Source organism: Mercenaria mercenaria, chromosome 7 (assembly GCF_021730395.1).
Source record: "Mercenaria mercenaria strain notata chromosome 7, MADL_Memer_1, whole genome shotgun sequence".
Classification (NCBI taxonomy): Eukaryota; Metazoa; Mollusca; class Bivalvia; order Venerida; family Veneridae; genus Mercenaria; species Mercenaria mercenaria.
In genome coordinates this window covers 34,806,362-34,826,742 of record NC_069367.1, presented here as the reverse complement: position 1 = coordinate 34,826,742, position 20,381 = coordinate 34,806,362, and the positions used below count along the sequence as shown (strand labels likewise).

Below are 20,381 nucleotides of genomic sequence, written 5' to 3'. Positions count from 1 at the left end.
CTTCACATAAACATTGTGCAAACAAAGCCTTTTTATGCAGGACTGCCTATTATACCCAAGGTGAAGGTCACTCAAGGTGTTGTACTTGAAATTATTTTTTTGAATTTAAGCTCCGCCAACAGACAAACGCGCTGTTTACATTAAAACTTTGTACAATCAAAGTGTCCAAAACGAGTCTGCTCATCTATTTTACAAGACGGTGGTTAGTTATACGTTTAGAACAACTGATGTAAACATTAGGAGCCAGGTCATTTTCATTTTGTTCTGTAGCGATTACTGCAATAATTATTAATGCAAACGAAAAAGAATTGGATAATAGCTTCGATCTGCTTGATTTTGACTGATATCAGCGGTGATTTGGAGCCGGATATTAAAATAAACAGAAATTACCAATAACCGCGCCGACGGCAGCTGTTTCTTCTGTGAATGATGATAAAGTCCCCGTCTGATAAAGTCCGAACAAGTCTCTGAGATGCCGGAAATGGATCAAACACTGAGTTGTGCCACGTAACGATTATATGAATGATGCGTTAGTGATTTATGTGTAAAGAATCTAGTCATTATTATAATTTCAAACACTATGCAGGTTAGAGTTTATTTGTACGCATTTACCAAATTGAATTAGTCGCGCGGCTGAGCCGTGCTAGACTAAATTAATTTGATAATTACTTACTAATAAACACTAACCTTTACGAAAAGTGGATTCGAAACTGCAGTAATAACATATAAACTGGTCCGTGACTGTTACGAAAACGAAAGAAATTATAACTATTACTTTTTGTTTTGAATAGGCGTACAGTTTTTCGACTAAGCGTTCAGTCCGGATTTTAGAAATTGCGATTAGTGGGCCAGTAATGTATCGACTAGTGGGACAGTGTAATCGGCATATATGTCTCACATTTTCCTAAAAACGCATTCGTTACCATAGAGCCATGCTAGTATTTATCGATGCTTAAGATATTTATCTACGAAGAAGCAAAGGTTTCAATTCTTTGCAAAAGCTCAAGATACATGTATTTCAACTAATTGATAGTTTCATTACAAAATCGAACAAATACCCACACGTGATTTGACTTGAAATGAAGTATATTTGATAGGCGTGTTTGGTATCTACGTAAACAGTGGCTCTTAAACAATATGTAGATTAAAAATACTCTTACTTTGTGCGATATTAACGAAATAAACAATGAAAATCCAAGCCATCCGCGACAACAAAAATTTGTGTTTTGATTTCTGAACGCCTAGTTTTTGGCGACTTCCGGTTGGGCGTACAGAGAGTCTACACTGTGATATTTAGATGTTGAAAATGCAATGATAGATAGATACTCTGTTTAAATCCCTTGCAATTTTAGATGCATGTGGATAATATTAAGATGGATAGTACGCAGTTTGAGACTTCTTGCAAATCATCAAAGAATCACTAACTTTATGCACAGATTTGCAATGTGATTGTATACCCGTCTAAACACTCAAAATAGCATTTAATTCAAAATTATATTCCTGCAAATGATGGGTGAAAATATTTTGGGAACGGCTGTCCAAACATTAGTTGAAAGAGAAGTGTCTTGCCAGAATAATTTTTGTAAAAGTATGTATAGGCATATTAATATAGACAAGAAACATTCAAAATTAGGTAGAATAAGGCTTATGCAGATAAAGCTGAAGTAAATGTAGATGAACTAAAATAACTGACGCCTATCATATAAACATAATACACTTTATACAACAAATCTTCTCAAAAAATTACGTGTATTGTACTTTCGTAGTTACTTGAGAATATTGTCAATAGGTTTGCACTTTATCGCGGTTAGTCAAATGATTGGTTGACAAGTTTATCTTTATTTATAACCTTTTGCATTTGACTTTGAAAGTAAACCATTTCTTCCATATAACATGTTGAAACGGAAAATCAGACAAAACAGTAACTTTTGAAAATTGTTAATTTAAAGTGCCTTTCTTTTTCCAGATATGGCAAATTTCCTCATATTTTATGTGTTAATGTTGTCATTGACTGGATTTATCTTTTCAAAGTCCATCTCTTATGGGGAGCTAGGAAACCAGGATATTTTCGTCGAAATCGGTAATTTTTCTTTTATTCTTTTTGTCCTTATTTTGTCTAAACACATTCGCTGCTTTAGTCATGCCCATTATATTTATCTAGACGTACCAGTACACAAGCTACATTTAAACTGAGCGCTTTGTCACTTCACTCATTGCACATGACACAGCGTGAAGAAATTGAACACTTTCATCCAGCTAGTAAGACCGTTGCATAAATCTTTCGTATAGCTAAAATACCTATGGTACGTTACCAGTCAATCTGGTTTGTCCGCTTCATCATGACAACGAGCTTAATACGGCTGCGCCGGAAGAAAAGAAAAACAGCGCAAATAGAGAAAAAGTCACAGAAACAGCTATTACGTTTTCTTTTTCCCTGATTTCTCTGTCATGAAGAAAAACTTCGGGTTCTAGTTTCTTTATTCCCTCCTTGTCTCTTCCAGACAAAAAATAAACAAACAAAAAAGCAACAACAACAAAACAAAAAACAAACAAAACACAAAAAACAAACAAACAAACAAGAAACAATAGGGACTGAAATGAGAAAATTGTACTCAAATAATGTCTATTGGTTTCAGTTATTGCCCAAATAGCTATTCCAAATTCAGAATGTCGGTATACAAAAAAAACAACAACAATAAATGTATTATCTATTTATACATGTTTTGATATTAAATTACAGAACAAAATGGAATACTGGAAAATAATAAAGATTATTTTCGACAAAAGAGGGCTGCTTCGCAAGGGATACCACGGAACTTGGCTCGTTTAGAAATGTGCATACGGCAGCCATCCCGATGTTGGTATGTGATATTATTGTACAGCATTTTTGTAGTTACTAATATGTTGATTAAATATGTTAAATCTTAAATTAATCGCAAACAATCTCTAATGTCTCCATCAAAATATATTTATATGCTTTCTTTCTTTAAAGGTGGTTAATCAGACTTTTTTTTATCAAGAAAATGATTTGTTCGGCGCTTTAACATCTCATCATTTACACTAATTGAGCCGGGCCATGAGAAAACTAGCATAGTGCATTTGCGACCAGCATGGACCCAGACCAGCCTGCGCTTCCGCGCAGTCTGGTCAGGATCCATGCTGTTCGCTTTCAAACCCTATTACAGTTAGAGAAACTTTTAGCGAACAGTATCCGCGCAGTCTGGTCTGGATCCATGCTGGTCGCAAATGCACTATGTTGGTTTTATCATTGGGCGGCTCACTTTATGCTCACTAAGTGATTAACACAAGTTAAAGTTTCACTGGTAATGTTTTTTTAAAATTTGATTTTCCTATCCTGGTTGCTCAACCAATCCCTTTTAGCATTTTAAGCTAAAATTTGATGAATATACTTTGCCTATGAAATGATAAAAATATGCGATATGTTGTATGAAATTCGTGAAAAAAAATTGTACAGACAAATATAGCTGAAATTTATTAGAAATGCAAATTTGTGAAGGAATTAATGTTGGGATAACGCATGTCTTTTTTTGTGTTATAACATCTGCAGAATCCCGAGGGATTGGTTGGTAACCGCGCCCGGTAGAGGAGGTACCAACGTTTCCCGAGGAATTCTGAAGATGTTACAATACGAAATGAACATACGTTAACGCTATTCTATCATAAAACGCACGTGAGCGCGAGAATCCGTCTCTGTTAACACAATTCTTTTTGTCACTAAAAGTGATAAGAACAGCAGTTTTATGCTAGAATACCATTTTGCCTTGGCAGATAGAAAATAAATGAATTCAGAAGGTAGACATAGTATTAAAATGTGCACTTTGGTTTATATCAAATACAAATGTAACCTAGAAATTACAATGATATGTATCGCGTTCAAATAGTTTCTGGTGGATTGGGAGGGACAGGGTGGCGGTAATTACAAACTTTCATTAAAATCAATAAAATATATACTAGTATTTTAGTTAATGGATCGCTTTGCTTCATAAGTACATTTCTTACAGAATATAGTGTCATGAAATAGTGCTTACCTTAAAGAGAATTAAACGACACATAAAGTTTTTAAAAAAAGTTGTATTCCAAAGTAGTTTTAATTATCTAATAGCTTTGTAAAAACATGATTAGATATAACAGTGAATAATTTAGTTTTTTTTTTCAAACAGGAGGCTGTTCCAGACGTCTACACCGAGGGTCATTGTGCGGTTGATTAGCTCGTAATATACAAGCATCACGTGACTCCACTGACTTATGAAGTAACCACCATCTGACCAGAAAGTCGTGTACAGTCGGATGTTGAATACATGATATGTCATAAAATTGATTGTAAATAACCTGATATATTTTTATTATCATTAATACCTCTAAAGATGTTTCCTGTAATCTGGTGAATATCAGTTTTAGCCATACATTTTTATTTACATTTGATTAGTGAGTGGTTGTTATATAAAAGTTTATTGAAAACTCTTATTTCATTTATCCATTATGTAATTGTTAAGCATTGATAAAACAAAAAAGTACAGACATGCAGCTAGGCTGGTACAAGCTTTAAGCCATGGCGTTCTAGGTTGGAACTTAAATTGCATATGTTTATATGACCGAGGCTTCTACCCAGGATTATATTCATTTTTCAAGGGGTGAACAGTTTTCATACCTCTCAGGATTCCAGCACCGCAAACGTAAAAATGGTCTAAAATCATAATCACATTACAAAGTTGAAACCACAATGTCTGTACACATCAATTTAATTAAATTCTAAAGACATATTTGTAGGTTTTTTTCCCTATTGCATTTTCCTTGTTGCTACGCTGGGAAAGAACTGCATGCTCGTACGAGGGGTGTTCAATAAAATATTTAATACGTACACTGGCTCAACAGCTTTGTTCCTATTTTGTGCAATTTAGGGTAACTGATACCATTATAACAAGAAACATATTATTAGACCAGAATGACGTCACATAGTACACAATTAGAGGATTTCATTAGCTCATATGGTAACGCGCTTGCGACCAGGTTGACATTTTGGTGGCTTAGATGTAAAACCATCAATAACTGTGAATAAAATTACAAACAGTCATGCAGTAGAAAATCACACCAGCTCCGTAAATATAATTTATAACACTTAAAATTTAACGACGGTCCGATTTTTTATATACATTGTAGAAATAAGAAGGACAAGTACACGTTTTACTTCATAACAAAAATACTAAAAATAAGAATCCTTAGGTGCAAGAAGTTTATCCAGTTTCAACATTTTATTCATCAAATGCTATTTTTGAAATAAATTTTATCATTAATTTTCGATTGACCCACGCCATGATTTATAATGCAATCATTTCTTCATTTTCCCTCCTTTATTTTCTATATTAAATGTGTAAAATGTCATACATGCGTTTATTTAAGGCACTTTGTGTATGAAACCATTGAAATGAAACCTTGGGTGCAAGCTCCATTTATCATTATTTAATGATAACCATGTCCGATCGGTACTCCACCTAAGCCTATTGTTGAGAACTACGAGCATATCTAAATGCGATAGCTGATCCATTCCTATTTGAGTTTCCATGCAGCTCATTGATGAGAGTATTCTTTTAATAACTCATGTTTTTTTTACTTTAAAAGTCTTTATTCGTTTGCATACTTTAAAGTAAATCAAAATGAGCTATGATATGTTATGTTGAGTGAAATAGGCTTATAACAACACGATTAGGTTTTTTTGAAACAGTTAACGGAAGCACATAATAAGGTTTTTTTCACATTAATTATTTTGAATGATTTCTCAGTAATAAATGTTACTACAGTAATAACTTTTTCCTCTTGGCGGATGTGACTGAGTGTGTACTTCCTAGTGTAAATCAAAGTTTCAGAAAACTGGTGGGGTGGCTAAAATGTTTTTCAGGGAAAACGATATTTACAAACGTTATATTCGTGGGTTTTGTGTAAACTGTCTTGAACACTGGCGAATTTACATGTCTTTTTTTAATTCACAAATATTTTAATTATTTTTATCTAAAGACAAATTTATGGTAGATTTAAGGCTAAATGTCGTTCCAGGAATGGCTTGAATTGTCCCGTGAAGGTACATATATATATATATATATATATATATATATATATATATATATATATATATACAGAGAAAAGTTTCAACAATATACTATATATATAATAATTATCCGCTTTCTGTCGGTTTTCCAACCATGTATTTGGTGAATTCGTCTCGGATGAACGCAAAGTTTACATTACTCACGTACGACAACGATACATTATTCTCCGTCTGTACCGCTTTCCTGTCACCGGAAGCACACGACTCTATGCGGATACTCGAATAATGGTTATTATTATTTCGCTTTTTAATTCATAATGCCAATATTAAACGCACTGAATTTATATGATACACACTTTGTTCTATGCCTGTTAGATTAAGTATGATAGTTTGATTATGCCAAAAATTGTTTGTTGAAGGAGCTAGAACTACTTTTAAGCACTACATTGTTAGACTTTTGCATTGGTTTTTGAAAGTCTGTATAAGTTTATGTTAGCACTAAGGCGGATCCTGCGCACCAAAAAAAACAACAACAACAACAAAAAAACCCGGAGATTTCAAATTGCCTCACATTTCAAGGAAAAGTTTATATCCGGATCTCCGCTGTAATCATGGGCAAATATCTCAAAAACATACTCAAGGCCAGGTTATAGATCATATGTAAAAGTTCGAGATACATCCGGCAGTCTCTAGCATTACTGTTTCCAGATAAACTCAAGTAACATAAAATTATCGTTCATACAAAATGATATATAGTTGTAAAACTATTTCAGAGATTTATCGTTAATTAATACATTTTTATACATTGATTTTTCTGCTTGGTAATTTGTGTATTTTATGCAAAAAAGAAAAAAAGAAAATTATACTTTTGTGGATGCTTCCCGCCAAAAATCATTGAGGCGACTGCCTCGGTGTGCCTAATCGTAGTTCAACTACTGACAAAGTATTATATTTAACATTATTATACCTTAATTCATGTTGTTAAAATGTATATGTGTTAAAGGTATCCGATCCACAAATATATAATATTTCGATGCCTGGTGAACCCATGTTGTTGTTTTTTGGTTTCATTTGAAAGAGTTGTGTCAGCTAAATATGAATTAGTAAATAAGATGACCATATATAATATGCAAGAGTTATAATTTTGACTGCGAAATGATAATTCTTACACTGTAATAATTGCAATACTGTTGAAGTATTATTGAAGACTATAAAGTAAATTTTTATTTTAAAAATCTGTAATATATTTTGTCGTATAATTCATACTTCTTTTTCAGTAGATTATACACTTTCAAATGATACTAAATTATATTAGCTTACCAGGCATCATTTTTGAATATTTCAACCTTTAGCCTGCTAAATTTCTAAAATGAACTGGATTATTATTCAATTTGGGCTGTACCATTTATTATTTGAAGGGGTGTTCATTGAAACTTGCTTACCGGTAGCGAACAGAGCAGGCTGATTTTGGTCTGCACTGGTCGCAATGGCAGAATCACTCACCGCCAGCAGGCTATAGGTTATAGAACTTGCTTATTTGTGGATTGGATAACTAATTATCATTTTGTAAATGGAATTAATCTGTTTTCTCATATTCATTTGGCGGTTCATGTATGTTTCTTTACAGTTTCCCGCTATTGCGAGACTTATGCATTTGTTTAATAAATCTTGAAATCTTCTTTTTGGATTGTATGTGCAAATTCAATCTATGCTCACCTAGTTTTACATTTGGGCGGACTTAACGTGAAATATTCACCCGGTTCATATAAACTGAGTTGTGTATTAAAGAATACTATAAAGATATAACCAGAACTAATAATAATGTTTCAAGTTTGATTCTTTAGAAATAAATTAAGTTTTTGTCCAAATTCAGATTTATTTGGCAATTTTTTGACTAATAAAGGTAAACTGGTACTAAATGTTTCACAATGTCAGTAGTGCTCTTTTTTTTTTTTTTTTTTGCTTCCGGTAACATGCTAAAAATAGGATAGGTAGGTCGGGTTTTTTTATTATTATAAAGTGAGACTTTTCGTAAATTATTTTTGTGTCAAAAAATAAATACAAATAAGGGTGTTATGCCTTTAGAACATCAGTAAGTTGATTTCTAACATCACTGACCATGTTTAAAACATAAAAAGTGCAGTTTTGCAACTTTTTGTTAAAAGGTTGGAAAAAAAATTTCCAAGGACCAAAAAAAAAAGCAACAAAACATTTAGGGTCGAGCCAAAAGTTTAGGGTAGGTCGGAATACCGGAAACAAACATTTTTTACACCTAGTAATGGATCAGTCACACTACACCATATAGCGTTAACGGACGCCCAACGTATAGAAAATTTGCGGCAGAAAGTTATCCGGTGACGAAAGGCATCCCCTGCTGCTGCTCGGTGCCCTCGCGATCGGTGTATGGGGCGCATAAAACGGACAAGACGCAGAATGACCTTTGTCCGGTGGTGTACGTTCCAAATTTTGAACATGCTCAAAACCTTCCACCGGATGGAACGAACATCGCCGGGCAAGGAGCGCAGGCGCCGCATGGGAAACGGAAAAGAAACGCATGTGAACGGACACGGATTGAAAATGATGTCCGTTATCTCTCTACGGTGTAGTGTGACTGGCCCATTAACATTCATCATGTTAAACGGGTGCATAACGCAAATTCAAGCGCCTTGAATGCTGTACTATTCTACTATTTTATTCAACTATTCCAACACATTTTGAGAGGACATTATTTTTAAAGACGAGTCGTTAGTATATCGGACGCGTTTCTTGCTCTATATACCGACTAGATACAGAATATATCAAAAAGGATTCTCTTGCATTGTGCCAAATATTTTTTTTTTTTAAGTACGAATAGTGAATTACCTTTTAGCCTTTTTAAATAGATCATCTAGGGCAAATGAATTAGCTTGTCTTATTCTATACCATGCTTTAATCGCTTATTTCAACAGGCACATGGATTTAATGAAGCATTGAAATAAACAACTTAATTCATGCAAGGGCATGGCCATGCCAGGATCGAGTGTAGAAATAAAAGTAATTCCAGTTTGGATCTGTTCTGATAAACAGACACGCTGGATAAATGGGGAAAGATTATCATTAGTTTGTGCTTCGTTAAAATCGACCGGTTTCGTCCGGTTTTAAGGATGAATTTAAGTTATGAAAGTAAGGTCACCGATATTTGAATTCAGTAAAGTGAAAGGAATATTATCAATATAATTAATTTCATAACCAAATGGTAATGATATTGTAGATTTTGTCATTTTCAAGGGATGTTTTAGCGGGATAGTAAACATGTATTGACAAGGTGATCAGGAGCTGTTAAGACATCGTTTCAAGGCTAAAGCCGCTCTATTACGAATGTTTAAACTCTGAAACTTTATGAAAGGCTTAGTTTAGGCCAGACTCTGCCATTGATTTTCCCATACGCATTGGAAGAAATTACTCTGTAAGGCCCCCTCAAACATTTGTCGACTCATGATGTTTCAGTTCCCGTGTCAAACAAGCTTTCAGACACAAAAATACCTTTATTTCTACGGAAATATTAACCGATCCATTTTCTTTCTATTTCCACCCTTCAGTTGTACATAGAGTTAGGTGACGAAATTCCAACCATTACTTACTTTTTAAAACTCAAAATATAGCTAGGCAGATATAAAATACTTCAAATAGCACAGAAAACAATATATTTCAAGATTCTTAAGATATTTTTATGATCCTAGGTTAACCAATCAGCTGAAGCCTCGTTTACACTGTTTTTTTTTAACCAATCCCGAAGCAGCTATTAAATATCAACATTTTTTTTTACCTTTAGCTTTATATGCTTGTTATACTACAGTAGCGTGAACATTTCGCAGGATTCTGTGGATGTTATAACGTGAAGATTTACATCTTACTCGTTCCCTTAATGATTTCTTTTGCCTCTTACTGGGTCTCGCTCGAAGTTACGACCGACCCCTGGTGGACATAGTTTTACAACTAGACCACTGCATCCACTGTGTTTGGGTCAGGTGCTAGTAAACTGATACCGTAGCAAAAACGAGAGACGCATTTCCGTACTTAATACGTAAAAAAAAAAAATCAAGAAATTAGACGTTTCTAGACTGGGGCCGATGGAAAGCAATGACGTGTGCAACATCCTTTATTTTCCATAGCAACGGCATAATTTTGCTGTGTTGCAGAAAAGCATTGAAATTGGGACTCTTTGATTCAAAGGGACCAGGAACAGTAACAACACAGAGTCCGATAATCCATTTTGGTTAACTACATATATATATATTCTTGGAAAAGTGACAACGGAAATGTTAGGAACTGGAAAAAAGGGAAGACAATGAGATTTTAGAGGCAATGCTCTGCGAACTGCTGATAGATATGTGTTTTTACGGACCTGTATAAACGATATTGACCGAGGACTGCTTCCGAGGTCAATATCAATTTTACAGGTCCGAAAAAATACATATTGACCGAAACATAAGTCTATAATTGTTATATTATATGCCCTTTTCAAATGCATTCATTTGAATTGCCCATTTTTCATACATATAAGAAAAAGTGATATCATAAGAGTCATTATCACTTTTGCAGGTCAATATTGCTTTTTGCGGACCTGCGCGTGCACTCATTTCGACCAATCAAATGAGCGCATTTGAGAAGGGTATATAATATTGTGTATGGTCGGGCTGCAGATAGATATCATTGATTGGAGACCGTTTTTTTTTCATTTTATTTGATCTGGGTCCAGACAACTGAGCAAAAACAGGCCCAAACTAACAGTATAATCATAGTATGACATTAGAAGTCTTACTACAGGAATGTCATACTATAAAGCTACCGTAGATGGAGCCTGTGGGGCAATCAAACAATTTGAATGAAAATTAATAGATCAGAAAATTAATTCTATCATTTGAAGGGCAAATGGAAATCGTACTTGAATTTTGCACAGCTGAACGGTCTACCCAAAAGAAAAGACGTTTTCATTGTTGACGGAATAAAATGCTATCTTGAAATCAAAACACCAACAAAACTGAAATTTAACGATTTTATACAAAATATAGTCAATATTTTTAAAACAATAACTCCTTCATGGAAGGATAGGACCATAAAATTGAATAAAAAAGATTGGCCATTTAATTTGAAAATCCTAACATAGTGCACAATAAAACATGATGTAGAAAACTTACGGTCATATGTAGAAAAAAAGAAGAATAAAACTGTTCGTACAAAATATGTTATACAAGGACATACAACAATTCTTTTTAAACTGAAAACATATTAAACAGTTTTGATAATAATGCATGTACATCCTATTGGTAAGTAAAACAAAGATATTTTAAAGAACTACTTCTAACAACACCCCACCCTCTCTCCAAAATGATAGTCTTGCCGCAGTTTACCTTTATCTGAGGTAATGTACATACACCGTGTATCTCGTCCGAATCATAATGTTTTTCCCGCCTTTTTTTTCTTCCGTGATTAGTTATGTTAAAATGACGTCAATTTTAAAGATTTATAGATCTTTTAATCATATAGTCTTTCTTTCTTTAGATTTAATTAAGAATCAAAAGTTCAAGATCATGCTTACAAGTTAACAAAACTTTGGTCTTGATTTTAAAAATGGCATAGAATGGGTATGTACATTTTGTCAACTTTAATTGACGTTGTTTTAAAATATGGATATAATTGCAACGTTTTACACCGTTTTTTGTTGCTTTCTACATGCATATAGACCATAATAAAATATAATCACGCAAAAACATATTTTGCACGAAAAATCGTCAGACATATACTTGGATAAGAAAAAAATTGGCACAAACACAAAATAATTATACAGAATAAAATTCCGCCACATACAGTAACGGACACGTTAAATCGGCTTATTGTATTATTATTTTACATAAGACCAAATACATCACCCAATATGCCCGATATAGACTTAAACATCTAAAGTCTTATATTAAAAGTTTATTAAGTAGGTGAAAAGTCATTCAGCATTCACTTTCACTTCTTTATATACCCGTAAACAGACAATTTTTCAGGTGCTTTAACATAATATTCATCTAATCTGCCTTTTATCACTACATACATTTACTTACAATTATGATAATGAATATATTCATGCTCACAATATGTACTTTACTATATCATTTGGTACATTTAAGTGCTTATTTCAACTCGGATGGATATATATGCCATCGACAGTGCCCTATGAATAACAATTATGGAACATTTACATTATTTGCGACATTCAAACGACATTACTGGACATGAGACTCGATACCATTTTTCCGGATACGGGTATATCCGATAACTATTGCATTTACAAGACAAAAACGTAAATTACACCGGGACGTAAGTGCATTGACAGAACAAACAAACACAAACAGAAACAAATACGCAACGGTACGAAAATGTCGACTTTAATGGAATTCACGAGACTACTTTCGACTTGTACTCGACGCTTTGAAAATCACTCACAAACAAGACAAACACAAAAATATTGACGATAACAAGAATTTTGCGTTACCACAAATTGGCATCTAAAACGTTAAGAAAACACAAACGGACATATCACAAAACAATTTCCTCGCTGCACGCGTTCACATTCATACCTTTGATCTGTGCCACAACAAATACACGTGTAAGTTGGGGGCGCATGAACATGTACATATACCAGACATTGATTGCAAAAAAGTAACATATTACATTAAACAAAAAATAAAAACATATAAGAAAACTTCACACAAGCAGTATGCAAATATTCTATATTCGTGGCGTGGCATTTCTTTGAAACCTCTTATAATGTCCGGACTAACTTTCAATATTTGCAAGAAATAGAAGCAATGTTTCTTTTAAAGTACTGTTTTGATTGTTTCGGGCAAGCAAGAGGCTCGAACTTAAATGATAGAGCAAAAAATGATATTTAGCTGGTACTGCATGTGTGAAGAATTCGAGAGCAACAAATATTATACATAAATCTGAGAAATGGCGTTAGGGTCTCAAATAACTTCATATTTAATTCTAAAGTGTTTCTTTATTTGTAACGTACTAAAATATGATTTCTTTGCGTTCAAAAATTCTTCTCACGGAGTGCTATATCAAATTCCTTAAAATGTAACATACGTTACTTTACAACTTATATATTTCGAAGCAAATGTCTCGAGACCCTAATCAACATACTCTAAAAAGCTGAAGATGCCACATGTATATCACACATGTCTGTCACATAAAAACTGGGTAACCATGACAACGTGCGACAATGTTTGTCGTCATGGCAACGGAAGTAGATACGTGACACATTTGCGGTAACGCTAGTTTTAAGTTCTAAATTAATCTTTAACCTATATCTTGACTTTTTTTATTTGTGAACGTTTGCAGGACACTGGGGTTATTATTATTCCTTTTTTAATCGTAACGTATTTTAACAATATTTATAGCATGTTTATCATTTTTTGGTTAAACAAATCTTTCCAAAATATGTTACTCCGTTAACCAGTTGGGTTGATTTAACTCATTGTAAGTGATGTTGGCTAAAACTTAATGAAATTTTATCATAAAGTGTTCGAATTTATGTTGGCATCCTGCAAACTTCAAAGTCTGGTGTATTTTTATTGTCTTTTCAAGTCTTTTATGACATCATGATGTAATCCATTCCTTTGCAAAATACATCTGTTGGAATTTGAATGTTACTTCATCTGTTCTAGCACACAACGTTCGTTAGTGTTTTAGTTAGTTCATAGTCTATGCGTATTGATGAACCGTTTCGTCTCGTCTCTTCAAATATAAATGGATAAAAAAATAGTTCCTCAATGGATAAATTGTAAACATGGATAACTTCATCACAGTCTATGAGATCATCACTTCTTGTGAATGAACACATACACTTTACTTCAGGTGTAAAGTTCTCTCTAGGATCGTTTGCTGCCCTCGGAATTGTCATTTTTTAAGTTGCCATGACAACAGTAAAAACCGGTTTACTTCTCAATCACAATTACGCGGAAATCTCTAGACTGGTTTCGCATCCTTCTCAACCGCTCCACCTCTTGCCTGAAAAGGAGAAGAGAAAAATGTATTCTTTTGTAAGCAACCCGGAAGTGTTTGTGCTGAAACGCTACCAGCGTAACTACAGTGTGTTATCTTTGATTTTTAAATAAATCAAACTGTATATATGTATCTATTACCCTACGAATACCAGTAGGGTTTCCCTGGCTGAGTGATTAAGGTCGCTGACTTCACGTGCCTCTCACAGATGTCGGTTTCAGCCTCACTTAGAATTCTTCAGATGAGGAAGCCATCACGCTGGCTTACGAAAGGTCGATGGTTCTACCCAGGTGACCGCTCGTGGGGAAACAGTGCCTGAGAAGGGGCACCTGGTATCTTTCTCCTGCACGAAAACCTGGACATTTGCAATATGGCCGATAATGGTGTCGGTATGACGTTAAACTCAACAACAACAACAACCAAAACAAAACAAACAAACAAAAAAAAAAAAAAAAAACAAAAAAAAAAACGAATATCAGTGGTGCAAAAGTGACAGCATTTTTAAAAACGCTCCTGAAAGATTTGTTTGTTTGTAAAACTACTTATTGTCTTTTTTTATGTGCTCTTTCCTTAAATAGGTGCACAATTTGTGGAACTGATAAATGGAAGGTTACTTCTGGTAAAAATGGCATAAGTGCTTTTATCTTTTTGTATTTTCGTTTAGAGATAATGCTGTGCATGTTGTGAATTAATATTAATATATCCACAGAGGTAATAGCTAATAGCAATGTACAACATGACTGTCATCAGTTGCGATCTGCAGAAATGTACTTTTTTTCAAGGCCTTAAAAGTATGCTACAAATAAATCGTACAAAGTTCAGATTTAAAGATAACACGAAATGTTTGAAATGACATTTTCTGGACTAGACCCAAAGCGATCGACATTTTGTAGCTTTGTCTAACATTTTGTCAGTTCCAAATATTTACGACTTCTGTAAATCTGTCAACATAACAAAAATATTGTAACCTCTCAGTGGCGCCTGATCGAAATTTAGGTCTGGCTTCACTTATGCAAATTTAGCTTACACAAGATTCAGTTTTATATTGCCATGAACTATGTATGTACATTGTTGTAATAGGGAGAGGACAACTATAAGCTTATAAAGCTTTTTGTCCAGTCCTTCATTGTATGTTTGTAATCATGTTGTAAAAAATATTGCAAAATAAAATATGTTTAAACCAAGATTCAGTTGTGCTTTGGGCAAAACCTGAACTTGAATGCCGTTCTGTGTGTTTTCGTTTCTTTAAAAAGTTTATTGCTATTGTTTTGTAAAATTTTCCCAAAGACATTCTATAATTTTTGAAAATTAACTGGAAAAACATCATGTGCTTTTATTTTTACTTTAAGTCTCTTTGGTTCTATCAGATATAAATGTAAACATGGTAAGAATCAGTAAAATATATCAAAATAATTGGTAAACAAACCTTTGTTTAAAATAAAGGTTTATAAAAACAAAATAAAAAAGATCTGTAACTGTTGTAAGAACCTTGTAAAGTCTTGTGATAGCTGAATGAGAACTTGTTTTTCGTTACTGGCGCTTTTCATATTTTATTCAAAGCGTCTATAGGCGTATGATGATAGATCAGGATGAAATATAATTCTTTTCCCCATTTTTTGCTAGCAGGATGGTTAAAGAAGCAATGTTAAACAGGAGCAAACCAACGCTCAACTTACCGGCAGCGATGAGGATACGTAAGACAGTATTCCATGAGGGCTAGCTGCCTTGTCTGTAGATGCCGGCGCCTCCGTCGGGAACTTTTGTGCTCACTTCTTATCAAGCGTTCATCAACTAGAAATACGAAATGCATAATGAACAATTTATGAAATGTGTTTTCATGCTAAAGGTCACAGCTAGCTTTATTTATTAAGTAAAACAAGGTATATATCATATCGAAAATTACGAGTAACAATTTAATGTATATACAGACGTTACGACTTAACATAAATGATATTATTTTTATTGTTTATGAAAGTATGATTATGATTAATGTTCAAGTTTGCTAATGTATAATGTCAAATAAATGCAATGCACGAGTCATTTTCAGAGAAAGGTAGAAATACTATATGAATTAACCTGGCTTATGACACAATTGATAGATGTTGGCGTTTTCTGACAAAAGGCGGTTTCATTCCACGGTTTGCATATTACAACATTAATTTCTGGTAATTGCCAAAAAGAATAATCTAAAATGGCATAAATGGATTTATACGTTGACCTAAATTTAAACTCTGTTTTTCTGTTTGACTATTCCTTTAATGAAACTTTCAGAAATAATGCACTATCTACAAAAAAAGAAAAGAAAAATAGACGCATAAAATTTCAGCAGCATGGGTGTAATTTAAACATCAGATTGAATAGATTTTGTCTGAGGAATAATTGAAATTTCGGTCATTTGATAAATACGGACCCAGCTCAAAGTAGCCTGACTACAAAAGGACTACAAAATGTACATACTGTCTTTGACTAAAGCGTCCATTTCGGTCGTTCTTCTGGAAGGTCTACAAAGGACAACCTCCGTCATGATGACAAAAACCAGGGCACAGCAAACTAAAGTCTTTGTAAGTTCCATTTTTCAGTCTGCAAATAATAAGTAAAAATAACAGGATATCTTAAAGATAACTGCTACTCCAGAAACTAAGCGGGTTCATTTTTGCCTGCATTTACTTGCTGCGGAATACCGCTAGATGCTTCGGAATAACCGACACTTTGGAAAAGCGAACCATGCTTCAGAATAGCCGACACTTTGTAAAGGCATACAAACACTAAATAGAAAAATGGCGCGAAAAAAATGGCGGATACAAATAGTCTCAGTTTTTTTCGCTTTTGTAAGCTATTTTTCTTTATTTCTTTTCAATTTTTTTGGTAAATCACATGACGATTATCTTGACATGAGAATAGCATTTTGATCATGAATATAAACACCATGACAAAATTTTCATTGAAACTTAGATCATACACCACCAGTATAATTTGGGGTCTCATTTTTTAGCTGATTTTGCAGTTTGTGTGTTTGACTGAAATTATTTTTCTTGCATCAAACATGACCCCCACTTTATCTTTAATTTTTAGTATTACTGACAATATCTTCAAGAAATTAATTAAAGAAATTTAAAATGGTCCTGATGTGTCTGCGGTCATTGGTAAAATGGTCAATTTTGTTACGATATAAGAACAACAACTATTAGTGTGTATAACCTATAAATGACATTGGAAAAAAAATGAAATCTGGCCAAATATGGTGAAAATGGGTAGTTTGATTAAATTTGATAGAAAATGACAAAAATTGCAGTTTTGTTGAAAATGACAGTATTAATTGTCACAGAATATTAATTATGTCAGTATCCTCTAGTGTCGACCTCAATGACGTGTGTTTTAATTTAATCAAACCCACACCTTAACTGTCATAGTAAACATGTTTACGAGTACAAGATATTTTCAACGAAATAATACAAACGTGTATCAGCAAAAAAACAAAGGTAATAAACAGCTGATAAACAGCTGATAGCGCATTTGCTGCGCCCGGCCTTCTCAAATTTAGGGTAACTGCTTCAACATTATGTTGCGACAGCTATTTTTGACAAAATCTGACGCTTTGTCTTATGGTACTGAAAATGCCATTAAAACTTGGAAACTGTTGATATCAAGCTAAAACCTTGTATTTCTTCATGCATTTGGGTTTCTTGTACATTTCAAATGAAATTGGCACACTGTCGGAGAAAAAAGTTTTTCTTATAGGCATACAGACACTAAATAGAAAAATGGCGCGAAAAAAATGGTAGTCGCATAATGGCGGATACAAATAGTCCTCAGTTTTTTCGCTTTGTAGAGCTATTTTCCTTATTTTCTTTGCAATTTTTTTGGTAAGATCACATGACAGATCTATGTTTGACATGAAGATAGCATTTTGATCATGAAATAACACCATGACAAAATTTTTCATGGAAACTTAGATCATACACCACCAGTATAATTTGGGGTCTCATTTTTTAGCTGATTTTGCAGTTTGTGTGTTTGACTGAAATTATTTTTCTTGCATCAAACATGACCCCCACTTTTCTTTTGATTTTTAGTTAGTACTGACAATATTCTTCAAGAAAATGTAAGTTACAGAAATTTAAAATGGGTCCTGATGTGTGCTGCGGTCATTGGAAATGGGTCAATTTTATATAGAATAAAGAACAACAACTATTTAGTTTGTTATAACCTAAAAGCATGCATTGTTTTGGAATAGCCAACACAATGGAAAAGCGCGCGATGCCTCGGAATAGCCGACACATTGGAAAAGCGCACGATGCTTCGGAATAGCCGACAAGCTGGAAAAGCGCGCGATGCTTCGGAATAGCCGACATGTTGGAAAAACGCGCGATGATTGGGAATAGCCGACACGTTGGAAAAGCGCGCGATGCTTCGGAATAGCCGACACATTGGAAAAGCGCGCGATGCTTCGGAATAGCCGACACGTTGGAAAAAGGCGCGATGATTGGGAATAGCCGACACGTTGGAAAAGCGCGCGATGCTTCGGAATAGCCGACACGTTGGAAAAGCGCTCGATGCTTCGGAATAGCCGACACGTTGGAAAAACGCGCAATAATTCGGAACAGCCGACACGCTGGAAAAGCGCTCAATGATTCGGAACAGCCGACACGTTGGAAAAGCGCGCGATGATTTGGAATAGCGTGTGACTGTAATAGTTATTGATACTTCGCAAAAGCGATTAATTTTTTGCTAATTATGTAACGGCTTCTTGGTTCAGTTTACGGTATCAAATTTTAGTACTTAAACTTAGTAGGTCTAAATGAAGTTTAAAAGGGTTTTAACTCGCATTTAAAATATTGAATAGAATTCTTATTATAATTTTTATTCTGGTAAATGAACACGCGAAAAGTGCATTATGTTCAACACTTTTTAAAACTAAACGGATTTATAATGTACAGGTACATATAGGTAGCAATTCACCATTTCATGTAAGATTTAATCCGCCAAAGTGGCTTAATCACTAATCTCTTCGACGTAATCTGTGTTAACCTTGAGTTTAATTGCTTCGCTTTATGCAAATTCAGTCAACTTTATATATTTTTAAAAGATGTTAAGATTTTAGCTATTGTCACGCACATCGGGACATTCAATTTGATTTTGCCAGGCGAGGCATTGAGATCAACCTTGAATGAAGGCATGTACCTTGTGTACTCTTTTTAAAACTACGATCAGATAATTTTTGTTTACGCTGACTGCCATAATGAAACGTTCGATTCCGCTTGTGTGGTCAGATGGTAAATGGGTTGATAAAGATGGCAAAAAAAAAAAACTTGCCCTAAAACTGATCTGTCGCATGAAAAAGGTCACCAGGGATGTTGTGTATTGTTACAACAGGTTTATTCTAAAAAAAAAACAACACGACTTTATAAAAATCCAAGGTGATATCAGTATTATTCAAAAGTAAGCCTAAAATTAAAGATGATTTATATATGCTAAATTTCAAACAAATTTATGAATGTGAGCTACATTTAAGAAATTATCAAGTTTTTTTTTATATTTCTAGCAACAAATTCAAGAGGAAGCGCCAATATTTCTTCTGTTTATTATAAGTATAACGCTCGTGCGCGACATGTGCAATTACGTGCTCATGTGCAATTAATGCACTTATATACATTGTAAGGCCTAAGATATAAAGAATAAATGGCGATGAGTTTATACAAGTTTACTTCACGCGATCACTCCGATCGAATGTTCACTCCGTTGAACATTTTGTCTGTTTCCGGTTCGTAAGTACATGTTTGCATTCTCGTCGTGCTCCTGTAGGTACGCGCGTGGTTGCTGTGTTCGCCTGTTTTCGTGCAGGATGGGAAAAACGTAATAAGTATCTTGTGATATGCATCAAAAGTCGTAAACAGTTTTTGCTGACGTTGACAGTATTAATTGTCACAGAATATTAATTGTGTCAGTATCCTCTAGTGTCGACCGCAATGACGTGTGTTTTAATTTAATCAAACCCACACCTTAACTGTCATAGTAAACATGTTTACGAGTACAAGATATTTTCAACGAAATAATACAAACGTATATCAGCAAAAAACAAAGGTAATAAACAGCTGATAAACAGCTGATAGCGCATTTGCTGCGCCCGGCCTTCTCAAATTTCTGCACATGATTAATGTATGCACGCTATCCAGGAAAAAAAAGAACAAATGGACAAACTAGAAGATTAAAAACAATTATATCTAGATTTTAAACTATGCATTGTCTGTTTATTTTCTCTCTCGATTATTTAGAGAGAAATATTTTG

General features: G+C 34.0%; 2 protein-coding genes across 2 annotated transcripts in view; both read right to left on the bottom strand.

Moving 5' to 3' along the window:
• LOC123555502 (uncharacterized) overlaps window positions 1-20,381 on the bottom strand; it is a 62,953-nt gene that overhangs the window by 23,494 nt on the left and 19,078 nt on the right. The gene's annotated exons all lie outside the window — the stretch shown is intronic.
• LOC123554433 (uncharacterized) lies at window positions 11,083-16,711 on the bottom strand. Its single transcript, XM_053548095.1, has 3 exons — window positions 16,553-16,711; window positions 15,772-15,886; window positions 11,083-14,101 (listed from the first exon to the last, which is right to left on the bottom strand). The coding sequence occupies exons 1-3, from the start codon at window positions 16,665-16,667 to the stop codon at window positions 14,029-14,031; spliced, it is 303 nt and encodes a 100-aa protein (XP_053404070.1). The 5' UTR covers window positions 16,668-16,711; the 3' UTR covers window positions 11,083-14,028.